This window comes from Electrophorus electricus, chromosome 14 (assembly GCF_013358815.1).
Source record: "Electrophorus electricus isolate fEleEle1 chromosome 14, fEleEle1.pri, whole genome shotgun sequence".
In the NCBI taxonomy this organism is placed as follows: Eukaryota; Metazoa; Chordata; class Actinopteri; order Gymnotiformes; family Gymnotidae; genus Electrophorus; species Electrophorus electricus.
The window spans coordinates 15,968,779-15,982,500 of NC_049548.1; the positions used below are offsets into that span (position 1 = coordinate 15,968,779).

A 13,722-nucleotide genomic window follows, 5' to 3' on the forward strand; every position below is an offset into this window, starting at 1 on the left:
CATGCTTTAAATGTAAAGAAACAACTATCATTAAATAAACATAATACAGTTCAAACAAATTTTACATTTACAAGATTAATATGTCTATTAATCTCAGATTAGGGCCTATTCCCTAAGTAGCCCTGCAGTGACAATACATAGAATAGGTGTTACGAACCCCAGGAACCACACTCAGCCCCACACTGCCACGCCTACTCGCACACACCCGTGATCTGATTCACCAGAGTTCTAGCACGTACCTGATCCTCATTCTCCTCATCACTGCCCCCCTTTATAAGCTTCCCTCCTCCCGCGTTCACATCGCAAAGTATTGTTACTCCATGGTGCATACTGAGCGTTCTCGAATCTTGTCTGACTCCCTGGTTTTTGACTTCCGCCTGTTTGTTAGACCTTGTCTCCCGCCTAACCCCTGGACACTCCCCGGACTCTGCCCCGTGTTTTCGACATTGGTACAACTGACCACGATTACCTGCCTGCCCCCATGAATCTGTTTTATCTTCATAAATAAAACCTCTTGAATTGGATCCTCTTCCTTGTGTGTGTGTGTTTAATCATGAAAAATGGAATAGAATAGATGTGAAATTCATCTTTTTTTACTTTATGCAGTAATTAACTGACAGACAACAAAAAATATTCAATTTAATAAAAATGTTTTTATTCTTATAGTATGTTCTTATAGTAATTGAAGAAGACACCAGCTGCTAGGAGAAGGAAGGCTATCTTAAGCTATTTCCAGCCCATAAAGGAAGAGGGGAGGCCCAGAGTCAATCATTGGACGGATAACACCACTCGATTATCTGGCTTTGTCTTATCCTGCCTTTCAGTTTCCACCTTTCTCTGTGTTCTCTATAGCACACTGAGATTCATGTGTCTCTTTTCCACTTGTTGTTTTCCCCCAAATCATCAGTTCCCAGTCGCATACTGCTGGCTGAGGTACAGCACAGGTGTGTGCATGTCTACATCCATTAGGCAGAAGATATACACTGACAGTTCAGCAGCATATGACTATCCAGAGGGAAACAAACCGACCCTGCTTGCTGCTATCCCCCCACCCCCACCCCCCGAGCCATCCTGCCTGTTATCATACACAGTGTTTAAAAAGACATCCATATGAATGAAGGAGTGAATGAGGCCCAAAGCTATAGCTCTGCGTGAATTATGAATGACCTGCTGGAAATGGCGCTCCTCTCTAATAAGCTGCTTTTCTCTTGGGGGTGCGGGGAGTTTGACACAACTCATTTTTATTTGCTCAGAAAGCCACCCTGCAGGCCTCTTTAACCTTACACAGTGCTGGGCCTATAGGTGGTCTCTGTCTGGGAGACTCTAATAATATCAATACATGCACCAAGAGCGCTCATGCCCTCTTGTCACTTACAGAAGGTAGACACAGTCCACTCTGACTGGCTGTTGGCCAGTTACTTGGAGACAGCTGAGTAGAGTTCTTAGCATGAATGAGCATTCCATGCTGTTAAATCTGGATGTTTTGGCATTCTTTGGCTCACTCTTGGGTGCTGTGCTCAACTATTCCAGTATAGCTTTTGGCCCCTCCTGCTTGATGTCTGACAAGTTTTTTTGGCATCATGAAAACAAATGAACTGTTATAAAATGTAGAATACAGAATTAAACCCACCAGCAAATGGTTTACTACACAATACATTTCAGCATGCATAGGCTGCATAGGTTGGGTTGGCTGTAGGTTCAATTACTGTTAGCTATCCTTTTCATTTAATTAAATCATCCACTGTATAATGGAAAATGTAAACAACCATAATCCTCTGGCCGCCTCCAGACAGCAGGAGACATTAAATCAGTTATTACATTTTGGAACATATTGTCCCCATGGAAATGCATTTCTCTAGCACTACAGGATATACAATGATTTAATACTGCAACATGAGTTGATACCAGATATTAACAACATGCTCCTCTTTGAGGTTTATTCGCACAAAACCCAGCTACCTAGAACCTCAGCAATGAGTGGCTGGGTCAACAGAATGTGGATTAAATCAATTTTCTGTTCATATATTTTCATGACAATTAACTGAAAAGGAAAAAGTGTAATAACTACAGGTAATGTTCTGTTGCCATGATACAAAAGGAACTATGTAACTAAGTAGCCCTCTCTGGGACATGCTGAAATGATGAATTTAGAAAGACAGAGAGACTATATGTGTTTTGTTCTCTCTAAGCCAGGGCTGGCAAAGGTCTTGGTGGGACGCACTGCTTAAGGTATTAGACTTTTCCTCTTGTCCTATAGGCACGGCAGTAAAAAGCTCCTTTTTTAATTTAAAAAAATTCTCACCACAAAATGCCACAACTAGTGAAGCTAGTTCCTTTGATTCATCCATCATGTTTGTTTTGCTATAAAGTCACTTTGCTCATGAGAAATACCAGGGTCTGAGAGTAACTGATTAATCATGTCGAATTAATTAATCAGGTCCAATTAATCAGGTCTGTAAGTGTGCTCCATCCTGTTGTGGCCAAAACAATTGGTGAGCGACTACAGGCCAAAAAAAAGAAATCTGTGGTATGTGTGATGACTCTAGATAATTCTCTCACATTTTCAATACCTGTGGTATGTGATATGATTCTAGTGTATCTCACATTTTCAATATCTGTGGGGGCCTGAATAACTTTGTGAAGCATGCACCAGGAATAACACATGAGCTGAACCTAGAGTGAGCTGAACCTGGAGTGTTAAATGAGGGTGAATGCCAGAGTCTGCTGGGCTGCAGTTTTAAAGGCTTCGGTTGGAAACCCCTGCTCTAAGTAAACTGAAATTTCATTCATTCATTCACAGTGAAGCTTAAGACAGCTACATTTATTTTAATTCAAAACATCCCGCAACACAACTTAATACTGGTTTCACTACAGGTTTAAAAAAAGATGACTGGCATGTTGACTGATCAGTTTGTCACAGAACACTCCCCTTCCACTGATCACATGGAATGACCCACCACATGCAGTGGGAGTTTGTCCTTAACTGTATTATTTGTAACCACACCTATGTTGTTAAGCACACACCTGCATCAGTTTAGTCATGTCACGTTTGTAGTTAGTTAAACCCTTGTCAGTGTGTACATGATTGTTAGTCATTGTTCCTGTTCGAGTTCATGTTTGTGCCTCTGTTCACCGTTTCAATGCCTGTGTTTGTGTTCACTGCTTGTGTTAGATGTGAGTGCCGATGTTGTCAATGTTCCTCAATAAACGTCTGTCTTTGTTGAGAGATTCTGTACATCCTGCTCCTTGCCCTGTAGCACTCGAGTCGTTACAGAATGAGTGACCACAATGGGACATCTACTCGCTCGATGAGAAATGGATCTCCTACAGGGATTGCTTGAGGGCACACCTAGCTGCTGTTTGGATCCCTGGATATCGGGTAGAGGACCCAATATCCAGGGCATTTGCATCCACTCTGGAGGAGGAGGGGAACACTCCCTGGAATTTCTTGGGGGGGCTAGGGCTACTGAGCCAGGACCACGGAGAGCCAAGGGCCTCCAAGGGGACTGTGGTGAAGACGCTTTGCTGGAGTCAGCTAGGTCTCTGGATAGCGAGGATAGAGCCCAGGTTCTTCCTCCTTCGTGGACACGCCAGGAATACTGGATGGGTCTGCCCAAAGCCCAGGAGGTGGACTGCCTCTGGGGCTCTCCTTGGGCGGCAGGCAACAGGAGGACCATACTGAAGAGTAGTATGTTCAGAGCCAGGGCGGATATGCCCCTTTGTGTGTCCACTGAGGCCAGGGACACACCTCCAGCACCTGCGCTTCCAGCGGGTGCTGCACTGAAGTGCCTTTTTGTGTGTGTACAGGTGTGTCTATTTGTATGTACTTGCGCCCTTTTTTGTGTGTATTGGCGCATCCACACATTGTTACGGAGCGTACTGGACTGCCTTGGGAGAGGCATGGACTTTGCTTTTCCCCCTCATGAACTGACAGACCTTCCTTCTTGGTGGCGCCTAGCCTGCCCTGTGTTGGGTGGGCACCAGGCTTTGTCGTCTTTGTTTTGTGTGTGTATGTGCACAGCAGCCTGGGGTTCGCCATCCTGGGGATGGACATGTCAGGAGCCACGCCCCTTGGGAGGAGGTACTGTCACAGAATGCTCCCCTTCCACTGGTCACATGATATGGACTGCCACATGCAGTGGGAGTGCGTCGTTAACTGTATTATTTGTAACCATGCCTACGTTGTTAAGCACACACCTGCATCCGTTTACTTGTGTCATGTTTGTAGTTATTTAAAGTTATTGTCAGTGTGTACATGATTGTCAGTCATTGTTCCTGTTCCAACTTTATGTTTGTGCCTCTGTTCACAGTCTCAATGCCTGTGTTTGTGTTCACCACTTGTGTTAGATATAAGTGCCGATGTCGTCAATGTTCGTCAATAACCATCTGTCTCTGTCGAGCAATTCTGCACATCCTGATCCTTGTTCTGCGGCACTCGGGCCGTTAGAGTTGAACTTCACTAAAAGGTCTTATACACTTGATACGATGTTAACCCTTGATATGATCTTGTCTTTTATGATGTCAGTAGCAGCCCTCAAAGGCATCTGATCACACTAAGCAAATGCAGAATAACAATTCACTGCAAAACACACCAACCTAACTGAATTCTTCTTCTGCGTGAAATTAGCCATAATTAAGCTATGAGCACGGCAACTGTGGCAGCCTCTGATTTTGGTGAACTTTGGGTTGTAAGACTCATCGCCTGGATGTCCAGGTTACTTTGATTTGTCCTAATGGTGTGGAACAGGTGGAATTAAACTGGCCTTATTTAAAGAGATGGAGAACGCTGGGAGTGTTTTCTGTGGAAACTGGAGCGATTGGCCAGTGTTTAGAGAACCCTGCACAGAACAGCTTCAGCATCAGAGAGTGTGGCTCCCCTCAGCGTCACAGGGTGTGGCTCCCCTCAGCGTCAGAGGTCGCAGCAATTCAAGGCTGAGGGGATAAACAGAGTGGAAATTCTAAGATTTTCATGGGTGCCATTTGTCAAAGCTCAGCAGGACTCCCCAGTCCTAAGAAGAAGCAGCGCACACTTTGATGCAGACAGATGAAAGCAAACCTAATTGAGTATGTGGAAGCAGGGTAAAAATAGTGTGTAAAATAAAATAAGAAAAAAAAGACAGGTCCTTCGGGTCAGCTTGTACAGGTCAGACTGCGGGAATGGCTGATTTACAGGGCCCACAGGGAGTTTGGACAAGGACGTCGGCCTTCCACATGCTCAAGGTGGCCCTGGCTCAGGTGTTCAGTGTGCACATGTCAGTGGATTGTCTCCTGACATTGAGGTTGTGATTCAGCCATTACAGACTTAAATGCTCAGCCAGTGGGAAGCATCTTCAGTAGGTATTTACAGAATATTTTTGTGACCGCATGAGCAATGTTGGGAGGGTAACTTTAAAATTTATAAGGAATGTTTGTTACTTGTTAAAAATGCATCAGTAACCTAATCCAAAAGATTTCTATATTAAATAGATTTTAATTTATTTATAGATTTTTAAAGATTTGTCTTCACATGAAGACAAAGGGAAATTTAATTAATTAATTAATTCCATCAATAAATTACATTTTACTTAACACATTAAATCATAGGAAGCAAATCCACAAAAAAAATTTTGTTCTCAAGTTCACAATAAACAAATCTCATGATCACGATAAACAAATCTTATGTCCCTATGAATTCCATGTTTGCGATGAACAAATGTGTCCACCTGAAACAAATCCAATTTTCACAAAAAAAAAACAACCTATTGGCATTTAAATGGAGTCTTAATGAAATCAAAGCAAAGAAAGTCACTAATCACACCAGAAAGATCTCACAAAAATAGTGTGTTTCCACTCACAAACTGAATGGGAATAAAGTAAAGACCCCAGATGCCCCCTGGGTAAGAACACAACACATGGTACACATTTTAAACTTTTAAAGAAATGCAGGCTAGATTTGATACTGATGCTGGTGCAATGCGACAACCGTCATGGGAACCATTAAAAAAAAAGGGGGGGGGGGGGTGCAAATGAAGAGAGGAAACAAGTGATCCTTATTAAGTTGTAATGTGGCCCCGCTAATAATCTCCATGTTTATAAATGTACCAGTAATATAATTACTGTCTTTTCTATAACTGTAACAGCATAGTCACTTTTTTGTATCCTGATTTGTATCCTAACGTTGTTAGCTATATTCCATTATTATGCTGCTTGCATGCAACTTCACAAAGGGGTCGATGGTGACAAAGTACAGACCCTGGCACACAGCGTGGCACATCTAATAAAGCATGAAGGAGAACAGTCAGGTATCCACTGTGTTAGTGGCAGGCATAAGGCAGCCAAGCTTGATGCATCGAGAGGCACAATGTCTGAAAACTGAAACGTAAAGAACTCTGGCTTGGGTAGAAAGATCAGAAAACAACAACAGTGATGTCAAACAAATGTTTGTTAAAAAACAAACAAACAAAGAAACACATAATATGGTGTAATGAACATAATGTGATGAATTTTACATATAAAATTACTCAAGTGGAAGAAATATATGTGGTCCGATAAACTTTCTGTCCTTCTTCATAGTTGCATAGGTTTTCCTATAGAAGAAGATTTTTTTTAAAATAAATAAATTAATTAAAAAAAAACAACAATTGCCCATATGAATATATTCATTCCAATTCCCAAACATCAGACATCACATCACATCTGGTGTTGTACTAGAACAATTCTACTTCCAGCTAGAATCAGAAGTAATCAAAAGGCAGGCCTTTTTAACATTATAGCTGTATCCACTATGGTGCTTCCTTTATTTCCAACATTTCTGGTCTACTCTACTTTAGTTATGGGGTTAAATATCACCAGAAGGAGTTTAGGTCCAGGTTCAACAGGTTATCTGTACCTATAAAGCTTTAACAATTACCTACACTCTGAACCATGGATGTGAGTGCCTGGGCCAAATTCTGTAAATGTGAAACAAATGTCAACCATTCTTTGAAAGCCAGTTGGAGCACAAAGGTTTGCTGCTGTACTCTTGTTACAGCTAATATTCATTATTTTCTGAAATAATTGCAAGGGATTGGAGAAGTAAAAATAAAGCTGAGACCAAGAGGCAAAAAAACTGGTGTCAGCACTACATTTAAGCGGCAAACAAACTGGAAAAATAATATGGCAGTTTCCATTATGAGGCCCAGGGGGAAGAAAATAACTCATCAGGCACTAATGAAATTTGAGGAAGGCATGTTAACACACTGGCTAATGAGCTATACTGTACTGCAATGCCCTCCATGTTGTCTACGACTCAACACTAAAGTGCAAAATAACTTGAACCTCAGTAGCCTAAACATAATATGAAATGTGTTTATCCAACAGAAAATTGAAGTATCTGAGAAATGTTTTATATAGGGTTAAATGGGGTTAATAGGGTTTTTGCACAAGCACTGCTGAGACTATTACGGGTTCTTAGAATTGTTGTTTCCACCCCAAAGTAAATCAAGATACAAGGAACATGACTTTGCATTTCCTTCAACCATATTACCCAGGCCAGAGGAGATGAATGCACATGAAAATGCCACTGAAAATGTCATTTTCTAGAAGCCTGTCCAGATGAAACACAAAAACAAGATGCACTGATGTTTTTGTTACATCTAGGCAGCATCTTTCACACTAGCTAAATGAGACGCGAAAACAAAACGGAACTTCAAATGTTGGACAACGCAGTCTTGTCCACATAGTTATATAGGGATGTGAGCCTGGTTCCACAAACATTACAGGCCAACCAGACAAATGCCATCCTTGCCCACAATATTCCCGCTTTACAATGCCATCTGACCATTATGCTCATCTGATTAGTAATTCGTTTAAGGCTGGCTAGGAAGCTCAATCTGTCTTTAGAACAAAGATGCCTCAGGTTGTGTGTGCATGATACTTCATCCTGCAACAGCTTGCCTTCCCGTTACTCAAGTGCCTACTGTATGGGCCAGCTACGTTATCCTGGATACACGGAGGTGGGTTGGGGTGGAAGGGGGGCAGTTATTGCTCTGCTGGGGGTTGCTGGGCAGGCACAGATCCTTCTTCTTTGCGCTCGCCTGAGATCATGTTTGCATTGGTGCCCGTAAAAAGAGACCCCAACAGCTGTCTAAACACCACGGCGGAGGGGCAGTGGTGGAGAGAGACACCATCCAACTAGCATGCTGTATTTTATACTGATTACAATGCGACTTCCCGACACTACGGCTGGCCCTGTGGAGATAGCGCAGGCCGCTGCGAACTTGAGAGATGTGATTTATTACTTACTACTGCATTTGCCAAATGGGCAAAAGAAGCAGACAAGTTGTCACAATGGTACATGGTGTGGTACCATGGGAAAGGGGGGTTCGTATGCAAGAGCTGAATAAACCTTAACTGATAAGTAGCTAGAGACGGAATCAGATGTACAATGCTGAATTAGCCAAGGAGGAGCTACAATAATTAAGGTCTGCGATTTATTAAAAGAACCTAACAGAATATCAAATTTAATTCTTTTTTATCATAGATGTAGGGCACTGGATTCATTGAGAGCCAAATAGTAAGGAGAAAGGCAGTAATAAAAATTTAAATGGCACATGTGATTCAAATGTCAATGAGAAGAGGCTACATACCTAAAAAAAAATTTTAAAATCACAAGCAAGGACACCGAGAGACACAGAGACAGTTACAGACAGACTGAGTCAGAGAACGACACAGAGAGCATGAGAGACAGACAGCAAGAGAAGTCAATATGTATAAGTGGCAGATCTAGGATGCATGTCAGTGTGTGTACCTGAGAATGATATAGGAGAGAGAGAGAGAGAGAGAGAGAGAGAGAGAGAGAGAGAGAGAGAGAGAGAGAGAGAGAGAGAGAGAGTGAAATAAAGGGGTTGGGTGGATGGTTCAGTGAGTCATCATTAGCCAGTGCTTAAACTGTATGGCACAAGCAACAGCAAGTCACACCCTCCTCCTCCTCCTCCTCGTGTCCCTAGTGCCAGCACCTCCTCCTGTGCCCGGTGCCTCTTCCCAGTGCTTGCCCTCAATTCGCTGCTCCATCACTGGAAGCTCCTTCCTCATCTCAACATTCCTGCTATCCAAGTTAATCCTTTGACCCCCATTTAACATTTTCAATAAAAATATATATACTATTCAAACATCCTGGGTGGCAAAATTGTCCATATTCCTCCCAGACTCCGAATGCACACCAGTTGTTTTTCTCATTAAGATTGCAAAAGTAATCTGGAGTCACCCTTTTACACCCCAATGCCAACCCACTCTAGTCTTAGTGATGGATTTTTTTTCTTTTACAATATTAGTTACAAGGTGAATCATTCTGGAACATTCCGTGTCAGTTCCAAAAAAATACATAAAGAAAGTTACGCACAACTCACCAGGAAAGGCATCATCAGGTCTGCAAAGTAAACAAACGCTGCTCCCAGTGCAAAACCCACAGCAACGGGGAGGAATGCAAATGGCCCATACTTCCCTGATTCCTCCGCCATGTCAACCGCAGGGGCCAGCAGGGACCAATAGGAAGCGGCCAACATTACCTGTGGACGTGAGCAGAGGGCACTTGTATTAGGGGCTGTGCATCTACACAGACGTACCCACAAAGCAGTCAAAGGATCAGGAGTACACAGACTAGACTATCTTGAAGGAAAGCACACAGGCCACTCAAACTTAGGATAACTATAGGCCTTGACAGGTGCCAAGCTTTGATTCTCTCTATGGCACTGTTCCCCTGTTATAGTTATGTCCTGTCTCAGCATCTAATACAGCCCAACCACCTGAAGTAAGAAGCCAGGAAGCCAGGAGCAGCTGTCTAGACAGTCTGGGGGAGTCAAGGTCAGATTGGAAATCGCTTTAATGGAGAAAAAAATACATACAACATTGTTCCATTTTCAAATTACCTCTTCGTAAAGAGCCCACTCAAAACAACAACAACAACAACTCCACCATTAGAAAGACATCAGTCTTGTTTTTCTTCATGCCTGCTCACCCTGGTGTAGGATTGTGAAAACTTGGAGGGTGTTGCCCAGAAATATACATGTTTTCCATACTGGTCATACACAGAGATAACAGTGTTTGAAATTATTTCACATGAAATATAATCAAAAAAGAATCTTCTTGCACTGAATGAATTAGTACAGATCATGATTCCCATGTTAGAGATTACAAAACAGAGTAGACAGTTCTAGGGAGACAATAATGCTTACTGCTTAGAGAATTCTTTTGGCACACATCTCTAACTCCCAGTAATCACACATTTAGACATTCATGGACACTCAGAGAGACACACACACTCGCACAGACACAGAGAGACACAGACACACACAGAATCAGTCAGTTGGGTGCCTGTGGAGACATATAGACAGAAGGGCTGGGTTCTGAATAATTTATAGGACACTGCTACAGGCACATCACACACAGGCATAGAGAGATGAACACACTCTGGCAAACCATGATCAAATGCATGCTCATTTATCCTCTGGGCTTTCCAGTAATGAATACGAGACACCACCACTACGTTTCACTCAGAGTCCTGACATTTTCTCCTACAAATCACCTTAGACACGCCAATATAAGAATCATTGTCAACAAACAGAGGCAAAACCTAAGAGGAGGGTAGCTACGTCTTCACTAACACAAGTTAGTGAAACTAGCTTTTCACTAGCTTTCACTAACATTAACATTAACATTAACATTAACATGCCAGAATTCATATTCAACCCAAATTTATTCCTAAAAGCAACATTACGCAGCTTCAAAAGTCCTCCTTTTCAATGGAAAACAAAGGATAAATTACCATTTCAATATGTATGCAACAGTACCTTACCCCTGCAGGTTCCAGGGTGATTTCCTGATCATAAACAGACTTTGTACTCTTCAGCTCTTAAACTACCCAGCATAACACCACAACACACTCTTCAGACCACAGCATCTTTTTATTAGAAAACTATTGCTGTCAGTTGACACATAAGCAAACACAAATGATGCCTGTGTACCCTGTGCCCAACTGGAATACTAACTGCATTAGTAAGCATATTGGGTGGAACATGGTCAGTAATTGGTGGAAAGAAAAAAAAAAGGTTTTTAAAACAAAAACTTGAATGTGGGTCCATCATTACTATAAGGAACTGGTTTTACTTGACTGAGTTCTTGGTCTTTTAATTAATATAAGCTAATAGTCAGATTTATCCAACATGCAAAAAGATATTTCTAGTTTAACAGTTTTGAATGAAGAAGCACTTTCTCATGCAGGATTTTCATTTGAACCATTACATTTTGATTCAGAACCACCTTGTTTTTCTACAGGAGGCTAGCAGCTTCCGGAACCCCTGTAAGAAATGTGAAAACACTCTCCAGCAGGCTGAGCCTGTTGGGTTTCTGTTTAATTCTTTACGAGAAGCAGAGGAAAAAGGAGGAGGGTCCGTGGGGTCTGGATGCACCCCATGTTTTGCACAGCGCTAAAACCAAGGGGCACATGCAAAGCTGTGCAGTGAACTATGAAGCAATCATCCAGAGTTCAGCTTTTCTCGACTCTCTATCGAGGTCATTAGTTTGTTACGCATGGTAACACATCCATAAACATAACGTAGATATCCGTGACTGTATATACTGAAAGTGTGTTTAATGATGATTTTTTTTGTTTGTTTGTTTTATTGTAAAAATGGTAAGCTTAAAACCAATGGCTAGCACACAGGCATTTTTGGACCTTGCCCAATTCAACATCCTGCACCAGTGAACAGCAACCAGAACCAACTGGCACTTGGTTTAGTTGCTGTCAGGGTGATGTGCCATTAGCCTTACATGTTAATGTTAAAATTATGACCAACTGCTGTTTTTTAAACTGTAGCTTGCGAGCTCGGCAGGACTAACAGGTAGCGAGGATATGGACATACCATACTGACACTGAGGAATTAATGCCAACTGACGGAAACGCCTTGCATCATCTTATTAGAACCCATCATCCCATGTGTGTATTTGCACTGAAACACACCAAACACTTTCTACTTTCTACTTTCTGTGTAGCAAAATATAATGTTAGCCTACCACACTGCCTTGGTAGGTCAGAATGCAACAAAAAAATCCTTATGCAATGTTAGATCATTTTGAGTCGCATTTACATGACATGCAAAACAATGCAGACATATCCAGTGCTACAAAGTCCAAAACTGCTTCAGTGTTACTGAAGTTGGAGCAGAGAGTGACTGAAGGCCTTTTGCTGCAGTACAATTTCAGTTACTGTTGCCTATGGTCTCGTAATGGAACCACAGTCCAGCTTACGCAGGACGTGTGAGTTGGCTGAATGTGCAGTGCCAGCAACGGACTCCCATGTGAATGGAGAATGTGTGTGCAGAGAAACAAGACGTCTGGTCAGGAACATTCTCTGGGAGATCCACCACAATTCATGCTAGAAGTTACCACAGAAAACTGACCACATCATAATGGTGGTTTGGGAGGTTTCACAGAATACATCACAGTTCAGCGCTTACAATAGGTTTGTCCTCTGTTGTCTGAGTGAACTGTCCCTTTATGCTTAACTGTGTTCTTAATCTGAAGAATATTTTACACTGGCTGAATGGTACAATTTACAAATTTAAATTGAACTATGCAAAGTGCCTGGTAATGAACATGGCAGTAAAAGGCACTATGGCAGTTTTTTGGAACACATTTTCTGAGGATTTAGCTGGATTTAATACTTGTACAAAGGATAGGACGCCATGAAATCTTTCCTGAACCTTTACCCAAATGCCACTATTTGAAACCCTTTCTTCTGCTAACAGCTAACAGCTAATTTGTCCCTGTGGTTGCTTTTTGTGACACAACAAAAGGGTGGAGCAAAGTGCTTAAAAACATATGCTCCTATATTTTTGGTTCAAATTGCTGAGTGCCACGATTTTAGAAACAAAACCCATAAAATATCAATATTGTAGCATACTGAAAAATGAAACTACTGATCAAAGCACATCAAGGAGTTTATTGCATAGCAGAACGCCTAAATCTGTGACTTTAGTGACCTTCGAAAACAAAGTCTGAAAACCCAGCAGACCGCAGAACCCCATCAATAGCAGGTGCATTTATGCCATTTCAGCAGTAGTTTCTTTTTTGCCAAATCTAATGCATTTCTAGGCTTTGTTTGTTTTCATTATTCCAATTTCCATAAAGTCTACTGTGTTGGCTTGCATGGAACACAGATTACAGTTGTGTACTCTGTGATTAATGTGACTAATGGAGCCATGTAAACATGTAAACTAAGAATAGCTCAAAATAAAAATACTAGGCATGTCAATGACTGAAATATGAATTTACATAATTTTGCACCAAATAGAGAATAATTTGTTCATCCTTGCCTTCTAAATGTCAGACGTGCACTGTCGCAGTGCCAGTGAAAGAAAGACTGTTGATAGTGGGCAGATGAAGCAATGATAGTGATGCAAAAGAGTCTTCGCACAAAGAAAAAGGTGGACACACAAAGAAAAAGATGGATTGTTTTGAAAAATGTAATAATTTAATATATATTTTTTTTGTGCACATTTAACTGTGTTTCTTGTTATCAATCAACTGGTGTCAGCAGTCATTGTCTTATACCCTTCCTCAACAAATGTATAACCACATTCTGATATTAGAATAATTGATCACAATAAGATTAAATTATGAATTTTTAATGAAAAATTTTTGTTTAATAGTAAATCTTTTTGGATTTGTAGCCTTAAAGAAATTGTTGACCTAATGCAAAGTTCGTCA

The 13,722-nt window shown here is 41.5% G+C and overlaps 1 protein-coding gene across 5 annotated transcripts in view; it reads right to left on the reverse strand.

Moving 5' to 3' along the window:
- The window catches only part of LOC113574282 (zinc transporter ZIP11), an 87,118-nt gene that overhangs the window by 60,616 nt on the left and 12,780 nt on the right, over positions 1–13,722 (reverse strand). For 4 of the 5 annotated variants that reach the window (XM_027005079.2, XM_027005078.2, XM_027005076.2 and 1 more), the window contains one exon: positions 9,366–9,524. The exons of the other annotated variant lie outside the window; for it this stretch is intronic. In XM_027005079.2, the coding sequence (XP_026860880.1) occupies positions 9,366–9,524 (159 nt within the window). The remainder of the gene's footprint in view (positions 1–9,365; positions 9,525–13,722) is intronic. 5 annotated transcript variants of the gene reach the window in all.